General features: G+C 45.0%; 1 protein-coding gene across 11 annotated transcripts in view; it reads left to right on the top strand.

The window, feature by feature from the left end:
- The window catches only part of HIVEP3 (HIVEP zinc finger 3), a 114,642-nt gene that overhangs the window by 76,089 nt on the left and 16,510 nt on the right, over positions 1-22,043 (top strand). For all 11 annotated transcript variants that reach the window (XR_008820716.1, XM_056331374.1, XM_056331371.1 and 8 more), the window contains one exon: positions 14,788-14,963. Coding sequence is in view for 10 of the 11 variants with exons in the window: in XM_056331374.1 (XP_056187349.1) it covers positions 14,788-14,963 (176 nt within the window). In the remaining variant the exon portion in view is untranslated. The remainder of the gene's footprint in view (positions 1-14,787; positions 14,964-22,043) is intronic.

Here is a 22,043-nt window from a genome sequence, read left to right as displayed (position 1 = left end):
TTTCACTGGGGAGTTGGACCTCACTTAGGAAAGTGTCAGACTCAGAGAAACCATTCTATTCCATTTTGCCTTCCAGCAGCCAGTGGCTGGCAGAGCCAAGGTGCATCCCTCAGAAGCCTCAGCTGGCAGGAACCTCCCAGGATCCTGCTAGCGAGGAGATGTACTCTGACATCTTGAGGTCAGCCACAGGTTACACTAGGGAAACACATATTGCAAGAGACTGTGAAGGACTTGGCTGATGCTGCCAGACCCATCCGTACTGCCTTCTTGCCTGAAGTCTTTCTGAAGGTCTTGAGACCCCAAAGGGGACCATTTCTCTTGCAAAACCACCCTGCTGCTTCCAATCAGCTCCCTGGCTTCTGCTGGAGCTTCATGTGGGGTTGGAAGTAGGGTTGTCTGGCCTGTCTTGTGTAGACATTTGGAAATCAAGCATTTGTCTTGAAGAAGTTATTCCATAATGTGCAGGATATCAGGTTCATGTCCAAGGTTCTTTGAAATCAAGGCAATTCCTGTTATTTCAAAGCATAATCAGGCCGTGCTTGGATGGGGCCTGTGTTATTGTTAATGGCAGGCAGTCTTAGATGTTCAGGGTTTATTGTGCCAACAGTTTATGGATGGGTATTCATGCTGCTGGTGAAGAAGTGAGTAAAATTCAATACTCCCTGCAGGGCTCTTGCTGGAGCTGCTGGAAGCCTTCTACACTTGGAGGAGAAGTGTTTGGGTTTCTATTGCTAAGTAACAAAAGGATGGGGATAAAAACAGTTCCTGAACAGCATCCCCCCTCCCATGCCCCCATACACCTCCACTGAGAGCTGAGCATTGCGGCCTCCTCACACCAACTAGAGGGAGACTGCATTCCCCAAGGAGAGCATCTCCAGCATGTAATGGTGGAGGTGAAGGGACTTGAAAGGAAGTTTTCTTTTCTTTCACCCTTCCGTTTGTCCTTATGGATTCTTCCTGTGACGCTCCCCAAGTCTATCACTGACTGAGCAGTGGGAATGAAGATGTAGGAGGTTGCTTTAAAAGCATCCTTGCCAAAGCCTTTCAGAAAGTCTTTCAGAAATAAGCTCACACATAAGGAAGCCCCATGAGACAGCAAGAGGAAAACAGATGTGGCAAAGCAGACATCCATCAGTGAATGGGTTTAGCCTGAGCCATTCTTGTGGCTCATTTGTGTAGCAGAATTAGTCCTTCCTATTCCGTCTGTGCACTTCTGAGTAGTAGCATGATCAGCATTACTAACATTGGCTGATAGTAAAGGAAAGATGGAAGTAACCAGTGACCCCTGTATTACATTGCACCCTTCTTTGAGAGAAAGGAGTAGCATCTCCGTTGTTTGCAGGGAGTTTTTGAAATTTGCTCGAGTGAGTTAGCTGCACCAGAAAATGCCTCTTCTTCACCTTGTGAAATGCTTTACAAGTTTTACTCAAATAAGAATGGCTGGAAATTCCTTTCTCTCACTTGGAGTACTCAGGGGGTTAAGTAGGTGGCTTGGCCAAACAGTAAGTAAACACAAGATTCCTTGAAGACGGGACATGCCACCAGCACCAAGGGTGCTCACAGGGGAAGTGGCTTCAGGTTGCCGATGCTGTTAAAATACCAGGTTCTGTAGCTCTGACTGTAGCTCATGGCTTGTCCACTCTAATGAATACCAAAAGCCTCTTAATTGCCCATTTGAGTGATTAGAAATGTTCATAATAAAATGCATTTATTGATGTCAAAAAATAATGAAAATTTGGAAATGTCATATCACATATCTTCCAAAGCTTGTCAACATTAAAACTAAAATTTTAAAGATCGTCATCTAAGTTGTAGTCAGACCTATAAGGCTAATGGTTAAGAGGACAAACTTATATGTGGTATTTCCTGTTTTCTAATTAATGGAATTTGTAACTCTAACTGCAAATTTATTTTATTCTATGATTTAGTTATACAATTTTTTCTTTAGTAATATATACTGAAATTAGAAATAGTGCATAAGGCATGGAGTCAAGACACTTAAGTCCTGAAGCAGGGTTGGTGTGCAGATGTGATAACAGAACTTAACATCTCCTAGACTTGTCTAAAGTGTGAAATGAAACCCAGTACAGAAATGCCTAAAGTCTGGTGTGATGGAATCAGTTCGGTTCGGGGTAGGGCTGATGGCCTCACCTGCACAAAGCTTCAGCAGCCCTGGCCAGTCCCTTGCTCCTGCCGGGGGGTGCTCGTTCAGGATGCTTCCCCTCACCAGCCTGGATGCGGTGATCTCTGGCATCATCTGTTCACTGAAAGCTCGGAACCTGGGGCTGAAGGGCAATCGATGAGCCAGTTGGGTCTGTTCAATTCTTTTAACTGCTGAGTGTTTCTTGTTATTACTGAGGTTGTCTTTGCCATTTATTTGGTCTGTTCATGTCGCAGCTTGTAGCTCTGCAGCAATGTTGGCAAGTGGCTCATTTCAAGTACGTGAAATAAGCTTAGGAACCTTGACTTGACAGTGGATGTTGTTGATCTCGGTCTCAGTTTCTTTGCTGCTTCTTGTCCCTCTTAGTGAAGAGTAAAGTGGTTTTCAAATGCACCATTCAGTGCTGCACCCCCCTTTCCCACCACAGAGGAGGAACGGGACATGGGGGAGCTGGGCTGGGAGTGCCTCACTCCAGAGCAGTAGCAGAACAATGCAGTTAAATTTCCCTTGTGTGGTGTTTGTCTTAATTACTGTTTTTCGTTATTTGCAGAAATGTCATTTTTTTTAACACAACAGTGTTTTAGTCTAAAAACGTGCATCATGGCTTTTTTTTTTCTTTTTTTTTTAAACAAAGAAAGAACCAACCTCATTAGGTATCATCTTTCTAAGTCTCACCACAAAAGCAATTAGCATTCAGGCTGAATATAAAATATGTTTTCTATGTTAAAGACCATACGGAATTGGCTGCTACACTACAGATTTATTGTAAAAGCCAGTAGATGGCTCTTTTTTTTTTTTTCCTGTTTGCCTACCAGTAATTCCATTGACTGTGAATGGGACAGTGCAATTTGTAAGTCAGTGATCTCTGCAAGCAAAGGAATTACTTGCAGAAGATTAAGCAATAATTGGATGAAACAATGTAAATATAATTTTGGACAGAATACTAGAAAAAATTTCCAACCCAGCCTTCTGTTAAGTGTCAGTTGAGTTTGTTTCTCAAGTGAAATGATGAAATTCCACTTTTTAATAATTTAAAACTAAGCGATGTAGCAATGGAGAGCATACAGAGGCAGCAGTGATTTTTTTCTATACCTGTCTCAAAGACACAGAGGTGTGTTCCTTTGAGGTATAAGTTGTAAATGGGATATTTATGCATTTCTAATAGGCTGGAGAACAAGAAGGCTTGTATCAGAGGTGTTGACAGAAAAGAAAATGCATTTCTGTAGCATAGTCACTGGAGTCAATGGTTACTCACCCTGTCCCATGGCAGGAATATTAAGCTTGTTTCACCTTGACTTGTGTTAGGTAATGGGGGCCAGTCTGATAACAGCGCTCCCCTGTGCTGCATCTTAATGACATGGCGTCTGGCAAAAACTAGACCTGGGTCAAAAATGGAGCAAGCAGAGCACCGTGAACCCCTCAGAATGGACAGGCACCACGCAGAGAACTCAAGGAGGAGACAACCATGTCTGGGAGACAAGCGGCTTTAGGAAGAAATACTCAAAAATAAAATCTTCTGGACCAGCCCATGCATCAGGCCTAGAGGTGCTGAGCATCCTCTGTATCACCCAGTTGGACTAGGAGGGGATTGAAAGCCAGAGAAAATTCATCCACAAATGGAATAAACTCTGAATCACAGGGAAGTGTCACTCCCGAAAGCAGATTTTTTTGGCCAGAAAATGTCTATTGAGAGACTCCATTGACTGTTACATCACAGATCTACTTAATTCTGTAGTGTGTGCATTTCTGCAGTTGATAAATGGACTAATTAGAGATGAAGTATTGGTAGTATTTACCCATGTAATTAATAGCTGGCTCAAATCAAGATTGCCATAAGGAGCGGACATGACTTTGAAAAGGACTGGATTTATGCCGGACTACTGAAAACTATGCTTCCCAGATGAAAAAGTCGGTAAATGTAAAAAATACTAGAAGCATCAACCCTTCAGTAAATGGTGTAGAAAAAAAATCTACTTGGAATAAATGTGGAGGTAGATATAACGTGATGGTACCCAACCTGAATGATGAGGAGTCATGTGTACCCTGAAAGTGTGCTTTTGTCAAAAAGGGGACGTTCTTTATACAGGCACACAGAAAAGGATTAACTAAATGCATTTATGTTTATGCATCTCAGAAACCAAATCCTCATGACGGTAATTTCTCAGAATGTCTGTAACTGTGTTAAGATAAACTCTAGAGTATATTAGTAGCAGCTTCAAAATAGAGCTTGATCCCCCCTATAGATCCTGGAGCTAATGACCATACAGCAAGAGTAGTGGGCAGAGTATTTTGATGTAGGCACTTGCTTCTTAGAGTGGATATTTCTGTTCCACAGCCTCAGTGCAGTTTGAAATAATTCTTGAGTTTTAACTGATCTCAATCCAAAAGAGTTTCTTCAAGAATTTGATGATCTGTTGAGGACTAACAAGTGTTACAGACCCTAACGTGCCTCCAAAAATACAGGTACTGAAGGGAGTGCAGTCAGTACCGAGAAACAAAGCACTGGATTAAGGCCATTAAACATAGCCCTTCCTCCTTGACATGGCAAGCAACAGAAGGCCAGGATGGCAACCTATAATTAAACCAGCAATGGCATCCAGACTTGTTCATAGCACTTAGAAAAATAGTTGCAGAAAGAGCTGTTTTGGGAACAAGAAGTATCTGTGTCAGACGAGAATCAGTCAGACAGAGTCATTAATGTCAGATTCTCTGGAAATTGTTTAATCAGTTCTGATGGGGGTGGAGGAGGAAGAAATGGGATTGAGACAGGTCATCTATGGGGATTTCCATGCTAGACTTTCTCTATTAATATTTTATGAATCAGCTGTATGAGTTTGTGGTGGTTGTTTTTGTTGGTTTTGTGGTGGTTTTTTTGTTGTTGTTGGGTTTTTTTGTTGGTTTTTTTTGTTGTTGTTTTTTTTTAATCCAGTATTTTATTCTATTTGTATGTGATCTTCAAAAGGGAAAGGTGGTGCTGGAGCAGTGCCCTGGGAACAGTGTGCGTGTGTATCCATGTGGACTTTTGTGTCGTGACCCAACCTGTTTGGCTGGTGCTGGGAAAAAAAGCCCAGCCTTGCGTTAGCAGTCATACAGCATTAATTTATTCTAACAGCGTAGAGGGAAATCTTCAGAAATGGACATGTAGAGGTGGAAGGCAGTCATGATGCTTTGTGATGCTGCCATCCTGGCCCTGTCATTGCAAAACACTGCAGCAGCTAATGACTTTCTTTTTTCTTCCCTGTTTTATGCCACTGTGGTGGTGGGATGAGGTGTGTAGATTGCACGTGCTCTGCAGCAACTGTTTGACTTTTGCTTGGCATCTTCTGAGGACAGGGACACATGGCCCAATTGTTAAACAGAAGTGAGAGACTGTGGAAGTTTTTGCATTACTCCTCTGCTCTTGCAATTGGATTTAATGGAAGGGAAGCCCAGAAGGGACTAATTAGCCTGTGCACACAATCAATGTAATTCCACATTTCTTCATGCTTAGGTGGCTAAAGCTGGCCACCTGGCAGGGACGATACACACACTTTTCACTGAAATACTTTCACCTTGCAGTGAATGTACTTTCATTTTTTCAGTCTCATTTCATCTCTAATTGCATTTTAGTAATCAAGCCCAGGTTTTCAGCTTGTATAAAGCAGTGTAGTACTATTTATATTGATTTTTTTTCTGAAATAGATGTGTTTTTATAGCCATTTGCAACAGCAATTAAATGATTAAAGTGTAGAGAGGATGAAGTTGTGTAACAGCAGATAGAGCCATAATGAGTATAACCATAATTTTATTTCTAATAGACTAGAAGAGGTCTGATGCCACAACCCAAAGCTGAATCAAGCTTTCTCTCAAGCATAACATTTAGAGAAGTAATATAAAACTGCACTGCTTTTGCAGTTTTATTTCCATGTACAACATTTGCTGGTATTGTGCTTGCTCTCTGTTGGATTAATTTAATTGAAGGAAGTCCTGTGGTCTGTTTTGGACATACGACGCTGCTGGAGGGCCAGCTTCAGGATCAGGGATCAGCTACAGCTGTCAGTGGAGCAGTCCTCCCACCACAGACCAGCTCGCACACTCCCAAATGCTCTTCTCCCTGTAGCCCACAACACTTCTTCAATCAAAATAGGCTCTATAGGCAAAAGGATTTGCTTTTGCTGATGGAGAAATGCCATTAAAAGTCATTCTCTGGCCTGTGTTTTTATGCTAGTAAAAGCTTCTTGTGTGGATTTGGGTTGTTTATGCATATTTTCTGTATTGCTCTCACTCTGGCTGTTTGTCTACCTCTGGAGATGCTCTGTGTGTTTTACAGAGGTGTCAGCATTTGTGTCAGCTCTACCAGTGAATTTACAGCAAGAAGCTGTGTCCAGTGAAAGGTGCTTTAAAGGCTGAACATGCAGGAGGTGTTATACTGCTTAAATTCATGCCACGGCTTTGTGCAGGGTAAATATACTTGAAGACATTGGACATCTTTTTTTCGTATGTAGCTTAAATTTTCCACTTTTTGGTTTTACTCTGTGGTTCTTGGGATAACTGTCAATATTAAATGTCTCTTCATCCTGACTATGACGTACATCTTTCCAGACCATTAGCCTCCCTAGACATTTTACTGCCTGTGGTTCGATATGATGTTTAAATTGCTCACTTTTGGTACACTTTCCTCTCAAATTCATCTTTGCACCCATCTCCTTCACCAGAGATGCTGTTTCCCTTCCATTTGTTCCGGTTTGCTAGCATCATTCAGACTTCAAAACCCAAAAACCTGGACACAGTGTCCTAGATGTGATCACATCAAGAGAAGTTTCCTTTGACTTGATGTTTCTACATTGACCTCCCCATGTCCTGGTGGTCTGGCTGCCTTGTCACAGGGCAGTGCTATAGGAAGCAACTCCTGTGGCTTTTTTCAATGATATATGGGCTCTGCCAGTGTTCATGTTTTGTTGGAAGCCTGGAGAATCACTGATCTGCTTTTGGACAGTGCCTTGACCACCCATGGTGCTAGCATCACTTCTGAAGCAGCTGGCTTGTCCCACGCAGCCCCAGTGCCACTGAGGTCGTGCTGACAGAGCTGTGATCGCAAGGAGCACACTGTGGGGATACACCCACTTTATTGCTTCCCATTCAAAGAAATGTGGAAAATTGCCTTAGGTAAAATCTGAGCTGTGAAGACCCACCAAGGATATTATAAAAAGCAGAAAGAGTAACTTAGGCCTGAGCTGTCCTGTATGATCTTTTTCTTTTGCAGTGCCACAAAATTCCTCTTCCTCCTATCTAGGCTTAGATTCCCGCAGAGAGAAAAATGAGCAGGATGCATTTATTCCTGAAGTTGCCTTTAGAGTCTTTTGCTGAATTGATGTCCATTTTGCAGCTGTGGTGATCGGCATTGCTGGCAAGCCAAGGGGACATCTTGCTCAGTGGGACACCCACGCTGCCAAGGAGTACAGGTTTCCATGCTGGCAGACATGCTGTCCGGTGCTTTATGTGTGCTAGTGACTGTACGAGTAATGACTGTACGAGTAGTGACTGTATGAGTAGTGCTCCTGTCCCCCGGGAAGTGCCTCATCCCGTGGCACCCAGCACGCAGGGGGTTTACATGCAAGAAAGCTGGTGGGTCTTTGATCATCCCTCTTTTTACCTAAGCAGACTGGATGATCATAAGCAACATCTTCCTCGTTGAGGTGCTGCTCTTTGGTGAGGCTAGAGATGTTCCTGTGCAAAATGATTTAAAGGGTTTCTTTGAAAAAGTATGATCTGTTATTGATAGGACTTGATGCAGAAATAACAATATTCAGTGCTCAGAGTATCATGGAATCATTTGAGTTGGAAAAACCTTTGAGATCATCAAATCCAACCGTTAACACAACACTCTCGAGCCCACCACTAAATTATGTCCCCAAGTGCCACATCTATGTGTTTTTTCAGCACCCCCAGGGACAGTGACCCCCCCAGCTCCCTGGGCAGCCTGTGCCAGTGCCTGGCCGCCCCCTCGGTGAAGAAATGTTTCCCAACACCCAATCTAAACACCCCCCCGGCGCAGCCTGAGCCCGTTTCCCCTTGTCCTGTCACTTGTCAGCTGGGAGGAGATCGACCCCCCCTTCCTACACCCTCCTGTCCGGGAGCTGTAGGGAGCGACCAGGGCCCCCCGTGCCCCCACCTCTCCAGGCCGACCCCCCCCAGCTCCCCCAGCCACCCCACACCCCCTCAGCCCCCTGCCCGGCTCTGGACATGCTCCAGCCCCTCTGCGTCCCTCTGCCCGTGAGGGGCCCAACGCTGAGCCCAGGGGCGCGGGGCGGCCCCGCAGCGCCGAGCGGGGGGGCGGGGGGGACAGGGGACACGGGCACTGCCCTGGTCCTGCTGGCCACACCATTGCTGGTGCAAGTCAGGAGGTGCATGTTTGAGATTCTGTGAATTCCATTTACTGGAGGGATGATTGGTTTTCCTGGTACAGATGAGATTTTGGCAGGAGATAAAATGAGAGTATTTATCACTTGCTCCTTCTGAACTCCTAAATGATATGTACACTTAAATAAGCTGTTAAGCTCCTTTAAGAGTGCCATATTATAATTTATCTTTGCAAATTTCTACTCCAAACAGAAAATTCCTATATTACTAGCCAAAAATTAAGTAGTTAGTAACTAAAAGACAATCTAACTGCTACTGGGTAATAATGTTTTATTAATTCTGTGTTAACATATTTGTTGGGGGAATATTTAGGATGAGAAGCTTGAGCCACATTAGCACTCATAAGACCAAAAAAATCCTGGATATGTTCAAAATCTTTGAGTTGTGCCTCTAAAACATTAAAAGCCCAGTGCATCAAATGAAGCGTTCCAAATTTTTAAAAACAAGTCAAGTCAGCATTTTTCCCCCAAAATGGAAAAATTTCTTCACCAAAAGGGTTGTCAAGCACTGGCACAGGCTGCCCAGGGAAGGCAAGGAGTCACCATCCCTGGGGGTGTTTAAAAGTGATGTAGATGTGGCACTTGGAGACATGGGTTGGTGGTGGGCTCGGCAGTGCTGGGGTAACGGTTGGCCTCAATCATCTCAAAGGTCTTTTCCAACCTAAATGATTCCGTGATTCTATGAACAAACTTGAAACGGTCGCAGAAGCTTGGGGAGAAGATGTGCTGGTTTTCATGTATTTCTTGTTGCTCCTTGTGTGGAAGAGACATTGGCAAAGCCGCAGGGTTTCCGATCAGACACCAAGCACCTGCGGTCAGTGCGTCTGTCATGGTGTCTCCCCACTTCCCCCTTCCACCCTGCAGCCCCAAGCAGCCATGGACCTGAGATGTGTGAGGGAGTCCTGAAAGGGAGCCGTGCTGGTAATATTTAATCATCCGCTATCAGCGATCAGAGGGAAGATTTGTGATAGGGCACATCCATCCAGCTCCTCTGCATCAGCAAAGAGCCCCATGCACTGGAGGCATTGCAGCACGTGGGGGTGGGAGCAGCGGCTGCCAGGCGCTCGTCCCATGCCAGCAGTATGTGTTGCTGATTAACAGATGTAATACCCCTCGGCCTCTGTGAGATTCCCCATTAGTACAAGCCAGCTACTTGTCTTTGGATCAATCCCCATCTGTTACCTGAATCGGAGCCCACTCAAAATGAGGGTCCCCTTGCTCCAGGCACTGTGCTGTGCCTGCGGCGGGAGATGGTCCGGCCCCGACATCTTACCAAGCAGAAGGCCCCGGGGTTTGCTGCCTGTGAGCTGGTCATCTAGCATAGTGTAATTCTTCCAATGTTAAATCTTATTTTAGCTGCTGATACCTAATTCAGGGGCAGAATGATGTTCATAGAAACACCTTCACACCAGGCCTCTTTGCATATGTCCAGTTAGGGTGGTGGGATCACATTCAGCTCAGGCTCTTCTGCAGCTTCACTGGAGACTGGCAAGTGCTGTTTGCAAAAGATCCATTACTTCAGGCAAGGAGGAGGGAATTTCTGTGCCAGGTCCTCCCATACCCATACCCAGCTCTTTCTCTGTCTTGCAATGTCATTCTTTGGAATTTTTTTGTTTGTCTTGGTGCAATATCCCTGTCTGGTAAATGGGGATGCTAGAAGGTTTTATGATGATTTTAGAAAGCTGGAAATGACATTGTCTGGTCTGAATTTTGTAAAGAGATCCTTCTGTTTGTTCTGCTGCAGCTTGGCTTGAGTTAAGGGAGATTTCATACTGTCTGGCCCTTAGGACACACCTCTGCATGTGGTGGTCCTCAATGTCAGCTGCAGTCTTGCAGGGTCTCCCACCCCCTGTTTCCCTAAGGTCTGCAGCGGGTGAGATGAAGGACTTACACTGCACATGCTGTTTCAGAGTGGGGATTCAGGTGTCACCGTGGAAGAAGTGGTCTAATCATCTAGTAGGGAGCTGTGAGAAAGGCAACAAACTTACTAGTGATAGTGACATTATAGTAGTTACGCATTTATCAGCAATCTGGCAAATTTTGCGGGTGGCATAAAACATAAATTAGATTAGTTAATGCCAGGGCAGACTGTCAGGAACTTCTGAAAGATTTAGCCAGGCCAGATGAGTGGTCATCCTGATGACAGATCAAATGTGCCATCACTAAATCCAGAAGACTTACACCAAAGGCAACAACCGGAGCTACTCAGTTCACTTGACTCTGAACTAAATGCAGCAGCTCAGGAAAGGGTTCAGATATCTGATTCCTGTTACTGTGCACCAGAAATCCAAAAAGCAAACAAGTGAGTTTAACAAATGTGAAAACCAGTTGAGGAAATACTTGTTCAGTTGCTGCAAAACTAACCAGAGATGTTCTTTACCATAATATATTGTCAGGCTCCAGATTCTGGAAATTCATAAAATCAGGCTGCCTCCATGTGACTGGCAGAGAATGTAAGTGCAGCTGCTGCGGTGAGGCTGTGACCAACAAGGTCGCATCGGCAGAGACTTTGCAGGGCAAGGAAAACTCCAGGGGGTTGGAGAAAGCAGGAGAGAAGGGGTGATTCAGTCCGACTGTGTCTCAGTGAAGCAGTAAGTCCCCCAGAAACCTGCTCTCCCTTCCTGCCTGTGAACCACCAAACTTCCTTCCCCCTCCTCTCTCCAAGGTTTTATTGTGTGGTTTTCAGCCACAGGAAGATTTTGGATGTGCTCACAGCACTGAGAGGGGAAAAAAAAAAAAAAAAAAAAAAGAAGAAAAAGAAGTGTCTGTGGCTAAAAAGGATAGCCAGGTATTTGTACCAGCAGATATTAAGAACTAAGCCTGCTAAAGCCTGCAAAGGAATAAATGCTTCATGGGTTTAGGTTTCAACTAGGTGTAAGGGAAAAAGTGGAGACAAAGCTTTCTCAAGGTTCATGTTTTCCCGTTGCTGCGTTCCCTGTGGCTCCTGACAGCAGTGACTGGTTTGGGGCCGTACAGCTGAACCTGGCACTGCCTGCGGGTCCTCTCATGCTGCCATGGCTGCGCCAGCTCCTCTGGTTCTGAAAAGCATTTGTGGTGGTTGCGTGATATTCAACACAGGCATTTGCTAGCAAAACCCAGCAAATAACCTTTCAAAAAAGCATCAAATAACTGAATTTGTATCTTTTTGTGTGTTTGTTTGAAAGAACTATTTCCTGAATTAGTCTCCAAGCTTGTAATGACCAGTTAGCTCCCTGGGTTTCAGATCATCTCGGTGTTAGATGGGAGCTGTGAGTCTGTAGGAGGTGTAAGTTGCTAACTACAGGGTTATGAATTCCACAGTGCTCTGGCAGAGAAGCCCAGATTTGCTGACACAAACTCCAACTGTGGATATTAAAGGGATCTGGTTACAGCAAACGTTATGGAGCAGGAAGATCCTTTGTCTTCACATGAAGTGAGCTGTCACTGATTTGTCTTCCTGAGGCAAATCATATGAGCCTATTGGATCCACAGAGAAACCAGTGTCATACGGAAGTAATTACCTCCATAAACATACTATAGCCTTCAGTGTAGACAGATGGCATTTGCAGCAGCCTTCTCTATGTTATGGAAGTGTCACCTCCCTTGCTTTCTTCTTGTTTGTTTTGGTATTTAAGTTACCTTTCTTTTTCTCTTTCTCTCCCCTCCCCGTGTGTTTCACACACCATCTCAGGGAGCTGTAGAAAAATATCTGTGTTGAAGGATGGCTCAGTCTCACAGAGCGTCAGATAAACTGCAATGTCTAATTTCAGATCAAATCACGTGTCCCTTTTTATCCAGGAAAAGCCAGCCCCGATAGTTTTAATGAGGCTGAAGGGACTGTTGGACACAAAGAACTTGCTTAGAGATTTCCATGTGAGAGTGTATTTGTGGGTAGTGCAAGTACAAGGCTGATAAAGGAGCAATTTCAGTTTTTAAACGGCAAGGTGATTACCAGCACAATGACAGAAAGAAAGGAGGGCAAGAAGGAAGCTTCAAATATAAATTTGAACAGAAGGAGAGGAATCAGGATTCCTGACCTCCCTTTGCTCCTTTTGTGGCTTTAGCGTTAAGTCACTGACTGAGGAAGGGACACTGGCCATCCCTAACCATTAGTTCTGTGTGCCCTGGTGTCTGCAGGGCTAGATGGGGAGAGCTGGACTCGCCTGGGGGGGAGGCTGGCCATCAGTGTGTGCTCTCCAGCTCAGGCCCCTCTGGCCAAATAGTGAGAACCTCGTGATGAAAGGGTTTTGGTATAGGGGTTTTGCTGGGGTGGAGGTGGGGGGGAAGGCGCAGGGTAGATGGCATTGCTGTGGCTTCAGTTACAAGAGGCAGAATAGAGTATCTGGGCTACCAGCTGACCCTGGTTATGGTCTGGAGAACTGCTGATACTGAAAGACAGAAGTGGAAGCTGTTCCCCCCACGTGTAGCCATGCACACCAAGACCTGGGTTTGCTGGTGCTGCTACTGGTATTTCAGGCTAGACTGGGGCTATCAAGACACCCGTTTTCCCTCTCTTCTCTAGCCTATGTCTGAACCTGCGTGGGAGATCTGTGACCTCATCACCTTAGCGCATGGGCAGCTCATCATCTTTTAAGCATCTGCTCACATGTCTCCTATGAAGCAGAGAAGTGGCTCAGCCTGCCCGTTACAGAAAAGACCTTGAGGCAGAGAGGCCAGGACTTGGCAGAGAGGAGGGGTTTAGCCCAGAACTCCCACCTACCAGGTGACACCCAGGCAGACCATTCTGAACATCACGTGTAGTAGGTCCCCCAAACACTCACGTGGAACTGAAATTCCCTGTATGCTTCCTAAGTGAAAGAAACAATACGGGGTTAAGGGCATGTGCATTCTGCCTGGGAGGGGGTAGATCAAGGGGGTCGTGCAGTGACCTACCTGCTTTTAAATCCACACTTGGGGGTAACGGGGATGTATTTTCTTGGATGCATCCTGTACAGGCCATGCCATTATCCTAGCACTTCAGGGCTGGATTCATGTCCTTTTTGTATATTTTACTCAGTTTTAAATTATTTTTTTTTTCATTATAAATACGTATTTTTTTAGAATGCACTATATCTTCACTTACTTAAGTGCTCAAGCTATTCCTAGTGCTGCTGTTTGTATCCAGTTTCTCTTCAGTCTGCTGTTTTCTCAACATTCTGGTTTGGAAAAGGCTTTATTGGGAAGATGTGACTGATGGTGTTGTGTCTTCGGATCCCCTATTAAGATGCTTGGATGTTTGGAGATTTCTAAAGACCAGAGATAATTCATACTGGATAGAAAAATGAGTTGCAAAAAGTACCACACTTCAAAAATTTGGCCTCTTAAAAATCTGAGGGGACCAATTTCGTGGTACCTTATTCTTCTTGTGCTGCAAGTACAGGAAATTGCAGACTCCATTTGCTAAATGGCAGGAGGCTAAATGATTTGTCTCAGTCTTAGAATTATTTTTCAAACCCCCATGACATAGCCTTCCCTATGCACTAATGCAGGGACAGAAAATAAATGAATACACAGTGTGAAGGAAGGATGACCAATCTCATTCTCTTGGGTAAACCTAAGTGAGGTATTGAACCATGTATTAAAGAGCCTGATGTCTGTGGTGCTTACATTTAGTACTAGCACAACATAGTTTTAAAAATTGGTATTTTCTTCTCTTTGTGTCCATTCTGGGTGTCTCATTCTAGCAGGAGTCTGTGCAGGGACCACAGCTTGCAGTGTGGCATCACAGCCTTCTCAGATGGCTCTCGCTGTTGCCCCAGTGGGGGGAAAGGCTGTGCTGCAGGAGGCTCAGGGTGTATTTTCTCAATACTTTGCATAGTGCGGTGACAGACCGTGCATATTTTGAAACACAGTATAAGCTGAGAGAGATGGTTCAGGCAACCAGGCTGGACTGTGACATATCTTATTCAGACTATTCTGAGTGCATTGGTTGGTGTTTGAGGATGGGGAAATTCAGGACATTTGGGTGGCTTTGTGACTTGTCTCAGACTTTGGGCTATTTGTCTGTACAAAGAAGCAGATGCAGGACACGAGGACAAACCCAGACAAGGAAGCAGGCATCTAGGCAAAAGCTTTGGAAGATATTTTGAATTTAGCCTAATTACCCAGAGCTAGCAAATGGTAAATGAGGCTGGTGGTGTCAATAACATGCTGAATTAATCCAGGAAAGTTGTGACTACTTTTGAGGTGGGAATCTTCTTTTTTTTTTTTTTTTTTTTTTTTTTTTACCATGACACCTGTTGCTCATAGGTACAAATCAAACGAAGAGTATGTGTATGTGCGAGGCCGTGGAAGAGGGAAGTATGTATGTGAGGAGTGTGGAATTCGCTGCAAGAAACCCAGCATGCTGAAGAAACACATTCGCACGCACACAGACGTCAGGCCATATGTCTGCAAGTACTGTAACTTTGCTTTTAAAACCAAAGGTAAGAGACAGACAGCTCCTAGCTCCTCTGCTTAGTATTTGACTTACAAGCCTTCTTGGGGGCACTGGTGAAGGGGAAGGGAAAGCCTTCCCAGGGTCTGGAAAATCCCAGGAGTCAGAGGGAGGGGGATGAGGGAGTCTTAAATTGGCTGAAATGTTCCGAAGAGGACCAGTCATGCGTTAAGTTGATGTGTGTTGTGGTGGAGAGCACTGGCTGCATGTGCCAGTCTGCAGCAGAGCATCTGCACCATCCGATTTGAGCTTCTTAAAGGGAATGATCCTGGAATACAGCTTCATTGGCAGGGATTTATAAACCAAACCACCCCAAAGTGAGAGCAGGAGCTCCTGGGTACAGGCACATTCCTGACCAAGCACCTGGAGACAGTCTTTGGGTGGCTTTTTATGCTAGTGCTCTCAAGATCTGTTTGCGCTGCACATTTCCATCCTTCGCAGCTGCATGTCGCTTTGACATTTTCTATATCATATCAACAGACTTCTTTCTCTAAAGATCTCCATTCCAGGACATCTAGTCATTAATGATCCACAACCTCATTAGCACCGGATATTCTTTGCAAGCGACCTTCATCATTGCCTCAGTGAGTGTGCGAGTGAACTCTGTCAGGAGCATGCAAAACCACATTGAAAAAAAAAGTTTCTTCCAAGAGACTGTGGGTAGTTTTCAAAAGTCCCAGAGGTGCCCAGGTCCCTTTAACTTCCCGTAAGAGTCTGGCACCATGGGTTTGACAACTCTCCCCACCATCTTTGGTTACAGCAAGTCTTGCAATAAAAATGCCAAGTTCATTTTCTCTGTTACAGTTTGACATAAATATAAAATGTCTATTGTAGCTCCATCATTGCAAATCTCAGAAGATGACACAGCTGGGAAAGTTAATTTTTCAGGAAGAGCATCAACCCCCAAAACGGTGCTATGCAAGAAATTGGCGCAGTGTGGGTGTGGGGAGGAGGCACCGTGCGCTGCGTGAACCGCAGCAGGGCTGCTTGCCTGGCAGTCCCAATGAAGGGCATGTCCGTGCCAGACAAGTGACCCCGACACCGGGTGATTCAGGCTGAGCGATGCCTGGAGCTGGTGGCTTTGTTGGTAAAGCTGGTGGGTGATTTCTGGGCAAAGACATGTTGGCAATCACTGGGTATATGGGAGCATGGGGAAGTGATACCAAATTTGAGGCTAAATTCTCATCAGACACATGCAGCTGATCCGAGCGACGGTTCTTTCCCTCCCAGCCTGGAGCTATTTCTGATCCATTTTCTTTCTCTTTCCCTCTTGCTTTTGTTACTTTGTTCTGAAGTTTTCCTTTGAGAGGTGAATCCATTCAGCCTCTTCCATCTCTTCACCTTTCTTTCCACCATGCTTCTGTTAGGCTTTTATTCAGGATGCTGTGATCAAACCATCCTTTTCACCATGTCTCTAGCTGCTTTGCTCTTCATCTCTGCTCCCTTGAAGCACACAAACCGGCAGCGCTGACGGTGCCGATTGCACACTGCAAATAGATGCTTGCCTCCAAGGGGCTTCCCTTCTTTAACTTTGCAGAGACTTGCATGAGGAAGGCAGCATGGAAATGCTTCCTTCAGAAAAACAGCCCAGTATGGGGATTTGTATGCAAAACTATCCATTTGCCTGTGGATGCATGAGGGGACAGAACTTCCTGGGATCAGTGATTTCAGGACAAATAGTTGCATGATGGTAATTTGGAATTGCATGGAAATGGCTCTTTGCTGGAAGGGGAGGGGACAGTGGGAGCCCTGGCTGTGACAGTCAGAGCCCTGGCTGTGTCCTGTGGGCATGCTCATATGCCGCGTAACTTTGCAGCACTTGAGTAAAAGCTCTTTGCTTTGCTGATGGAGACACAAGGACCTCTGGAACAGTTACTGGGAAGTGAGGAAAAGATCAGCCTTGTGTGCTGATAAAATCATCAGTTAAAGGCCAGTTACAGAATCATTGCTGTTGGTGATGGAGTGTGAACCGGAGGTTTGCAGAACTGGATGTTTCACAGCTTGTTTTGCAGACGTCTAGAATAAGTTTATTTGTACCCTGATTCATGAGGATCCTCCTTCCCTGTGTGCAGTTTTGCGACCACATTTAATTGCAGAATGGAGAAACTGGAGCTCTTGCTACCGGACTGCACTTGCAAAAATATAAGCTGAGTTGAAGCTCTTTAGAAATCCGCTTTCCAAGGTTAATTTTAGCCTTTAAAGTAAACTCAAGGGGGCTATCTGTGGAGCTGTCTTCATTTTGGCTGTGGTAGATCTCTCCAGCATGATCTAATGCTCTAAACTCTCAAGTAGGCTGGAAGCGGTGAAATGTTTTTTATTATGATGTTTGATGAGGATCTTTATCTGGTTAAAATGTCTCCCTCCCCGCCCCAGAAAATCCGTATCTGTGTTCCAAGAACCTGGAGAATTTTTGTAAAAGGAAGAGCTTTAAGTATTTTCCTCTTTCCACTAATTACACTGCTTGTCTGCTTTTTGTGCATTTCTGTCAGTGTAAGCAAAGCTGTTCCTTTGGGTTATAGAACTGTAAGGGATTTTTTTAAATAGTTATTATTATTTTAAAGCAAATCCATGAGATTTTTGTATGCTCACTTAGCTGATGGAAACAGCAGTCTTGGAAATTTGGTTTGTAAAGATTTATTTGATTTTACGTTTCTGGACCAGATATAAATGTGCCTCTTTAATGAGGTGTTGCTGCCTCTACTGCAGTAGCGCTCTCCTGGGGGCTGTGTTACCGTGGCCTCCAAGAGGTTGTTTCGGAGAAGTTAAGCAGCTTCTTCATTGTTTTCTTACCAGGAAGGAAATGAAGAAAAAGTTGCAGTCTTAACAATTCACCCTTTCAGAAAGGTCAGGGGGAGCTTTTCCCTTGAGCACCATCCCGGAGGGGACACAGGGACTGCCAGCCTTCCTTTGTCACTCATCTCCAGCCCCCCGAGGGAAGGGCAGCCCCCCCTGCACTCCTTCTCTTGGGTCATGTGGGGATGTGGGTCAGTGTTGACACATTCATTCCCCTCCTGTGCAGACATGATCCTTTTCCACAGCTATTTTCTGTTCTCGTTCAGGCTTACATCAGACTCTCACGTCCTGATTGCTTAAGATTTCTTTAAAACTTCTGGGCAAAGCATGTGGAGCAGCTTGCTGTGTCGATGCCGCTGCCTTTGCTGGGAGGTCAGAAGGGACAAGGAGCTGCATATTAATTTAAAAGGTGCTTGTGTAAAGGACATCAGTGCCTGTTGGCTGGAGATACCCATTTGATAGTCTAGTCCACTCACAGTTTCCAGACACCAGACTTCTTCATGTCCTCAGCCATAGTCTTCCTTTAATAAATTAGTTTGCAGTTCCTTAAATCAGCACATGACAGGCACTGAGGTTATTGAACATGTTAATATATTAAAGGCATTACCCCCTCAGCCCTTAAAGGCAAGGGTATAGCTGCACAGTTTATTATTATTACTGCTCTAGCAGACTCAGCGCTCTGCTAAGCCTCCTCTGGAAACTACATAGCAGGTCCAACTGGCGGAAAGCTCCGAAAGAATGAACTGCTATTATAGCAGGGCAGATGGATATATAGATTTGCAAAATGTCCCTGCACCCTGTGTGTGCTAGGGCCCTTCCTTAGAGGCTGGGAGGAGGGAAAGGCTTCGAGCATCCCTGTGGAGCCACTGCTGGGAGGAGGCTTTGGTCCCCCTGCTTCTCAGGGTGTCACAAACCTCCGATGGGATGGGGACAGTTATCCTCAGGAATTTGCTGCCTGCTCCCTTACACAATGGGGCGTGAGACGTGTTGCTGGGATCAGAAAATGTCCCAGTGGCCCAGACAGGAGATGAAACAAAACGCTGTGAGTAAAAGGGCTTTTCAGCTTACCAGGGAAAGGTAAAAAAATAGAAACAAGGGCTGGAAGTAAGAGACTGGCAAAATCAAGTGAAATATTAGCTGTTATTTTTTTAAACAGTGCAGCTATTAAGTCTCAGCCCAAGCCTCAATGGGAATTATGCTAATTCTCTGTGTTTTGAAATCTGCAAATCCAGCCTGGGTACCTTTCTGGAAGATTAGTTTTCAGTCAATACAAGCTGATAGGCTTCATCAGAAGATGGGTACTATTTTATAGCCTGCATCATTACAGGCAGGCAGCCTAGATGTTCAGGTTTTCTCCTTTAATCTTTAAGTCAGTAAGTATGAAAGATAATAAATATTATTTTTTTTAGAACTGAAATCTTTTGCCTAATAAATTACATAAATTAAATCTTTTCTTTTCATAGAGTCTCACTTGGGAACATTACCTCCTTGCTGAGACCTAAATCAAGGCCTGCACATTACTTAAGTCACACATAAAACCTATTTCAAGGGTTTATCTGGGATGAAAAGTACTGGCCTGTGGCTGGTTCTCTATGTGTGAGTGCATCTCACAGCAAAATGGGAGTTTGCTAGTTACAGGGCAGCTGTTGCTCTCCTTGACTGTTATTTTAAAAGAGGAGTATGAAAGTACCTGGAAATCTGTCCTGGAAAAGCTGTGAAAAACGTCCTGGAAAGCTGTGAATGTTTGTATCAAAATGTCGCCTTGGATGCTGAGATCATACAGTTGATCATTTGTTGGGTTTTTTTTGTTGTTGTTGTGGTTAAATTGTTCACATTTAAAAGAAGAAATAGAAAGCAGGGTGTATGCCCTATACAGACAGGATAATTTCCCCAGGAATCTTAATGTTTCTGTTGCCTACATTTTGCTTTAACTCTGCCACCTTTAAAATACAATAATGGATATTCTCAAAAATTAATTTCCCTCTTTAACAGGGAAATCACTTCTAGTCCCTATTAAGCTGCTTTAAGTGCTTTTGAAACACTAGAGTTTTAGCTTTCAAAACAACACAAGTATTTAAGCTGTTTTAAGTCCAGAATAAGACCTCACAATAGCAGAAGAGCTTTAGCAGCTGGTAATACATAGTTATAAGCAGGTGTAATGCGAGCGCTGTGCTGATGCTGTACAGACTCCTCCAGTGCAGCAATAACTGGGCTGGGGTCACAATTTCCACTGGTTCCTGAATTTATTTAGATACAGCCAGTTTATTTCAAATCTGGGAACTTTTTGGTATATAATCCTTAAAGAGGACCACTTACCTGCTTAGGAATCAGTATAACTCTTCTGTTATCTAAATCCAGCTTCTCTACCTGGTAGTTTCTCTCTTGCTCCTTCACATGCATTTTTCCCACTGTTCCCAAGGAAGCAGTGCTGTGTGGGACTGAGGCTGGTTTGGGAGTGTGTGGGGTGTTTCAGATGGGAGCCGGAACTCTGTAAGACAAGTAGCTGCAAGTCTTTCCTTGTAGGACTCATACCCAGCTTTTACTTAGGCAAAGTCGTGTTGATTTTACTGGAAATTTGTTGAAGGACTTTAACATTTAATCCTGCCAGCATTAATTGAGGGGTCTGAAACCACAAACTGTAGAAAGAACCCTGATAAGATTAATATCCTTGTCCTCCAAATTGCTCCCAAGATGGTAACTCAGCTTCTCAACTGGAGTAAACAAGCCTCAAGCTTTTAACTGCCTTAAAATGATGCAAACTTAGGTCAGATGAGAATCTGGCCCGCTGAGTCTCCCTTCTCTGAAAGGACAGCAGCATCTCTACTTTGCTGGCATTGCTTCTTGGTGTGCAGGCAGGGTGCTGTACATGGATAGACTGCACCTGGGGATTTGCACCGAGAGCTCTGCAGGCTTACTTTGTTCATCAGCGCGTGTGGGTGTTACCTTATCTCATCAAATGGGAATGGAAGATGGAAAGCAGAGCAGAAAAAAGTAGAAGGCAAAAGAAAGCAACACTTGCAATGAACTGGTCCTTTGGTATTTTGCATAAGCTCATTTGCAAAGTGGGATGGGGGGTGGGTGGGTGGCACTGTCTGTGCAGTGCCTTCCAGCTCAGCCTGTGCAGGCAGCCAGCGTGGGGAAGGGAGGGGAGAAGCCATGGCCTTGCCTTGCACAAGGACAGTTGCCTCCAGTGAAAGAAAATTTAAAAGGAAGTGACACTGATGGCTTCTGGCAGAGCCTGTCAACTCGAACCATTGCCCAGGGTGGAGCTGAGTCAAAGCAGAGGCGCAGTGAAGCGATGGGCAGGGAGCTGCAGCCTGCCGCTGCACCAGCTGGGCTCCCCGTGGCTGCCCAAGTCCTGCAGCAGCAAAAGGGAGAGCGCATGTTCGCTGCGAGCAGCGCTGGAGCTGGGACAGCGAGGAGGACCGGGGTGTGTAACCAGCCTTTAGACATCTGAAGTGGCCAAGGTGGCCACTGTATGCCCCCGAGGACCAGAGTCCTTTCCTTGAGTACAGGGGTGCCTGCAGTCTTGCCCAAACCATGGCACTGCACAGTCCCCCTGAGTGATCAATGTTATGCCCTCCCGGTTTAGCCAAAGCCAGATACACACAGCACGGTGAACTACTGAGCTTGTTTTGGGGATGTGGTGGCGCCAGAATGCCTGGTGAACCTCCCCTCCCCACTCTTCCCACCATGGGGATCACAACCAAATTCCTGAGAGGCCACAGACACCAATAACCAACAGCCCCCTGCTCACACCAGGCATTTACTTGAGCTTATTTTCTGTGTTTATTGTCACTGGAGGGAAGCCAGGTAGGGATTTTGCTGTGGTAGCTGAGCAAAGATGGGTCATTTTTGCCAGTCAGGGTGTGATGTGCAGTGATGGACAGGCAGCAGCAGCAGGGTTTGATTTCAGCAGATTGAGTCAGTTTGCCTTTTTGCTAGTTAGGCCCAAAGTTAAATTCCAATTCCATGAGGCCACAATTTGGATTCACTGGATACTTCTCAGTGAAACCATTTTTCACTTTAAAACAATGGTGATTCACTGGAAGCAGAAGTGTCCGTGAGAGCATGCTCTCGTTTAACTGGGTGTCTTTGGATTCCACAACACAACTCCTGGTCCAGAGTGGAGAAAGAGAGGTCTGATTTGGAGCAAGGACCCGAGCCAAGCTGGCTTCATCCTCGTACCTGAGTGTCCTAACTGATAGGCTAAGGGTATTTAGGCATAAAAAAATAATAAATCTCTCTTATTGGAGCTGTTTTGCTGCATTTAAAT

This window comes from Falco biarmicus, chromosome 3, assembly GCF_023638135.1.
Source record: "Falco biarmicus isolate bFalBia1 chromosome 3, bFalBia1.pri, whole genome shotgun sequence".
NCBI lineage: Eukaryota > Metazoa > Chordata > Aves > Falconiformes > Falconidae > Falco > Falco biarmicus.
Note: the sequence above shows the minus strand (reverse complement) of the source record. Positions and strands in the feature narration are given on the sequence as shown.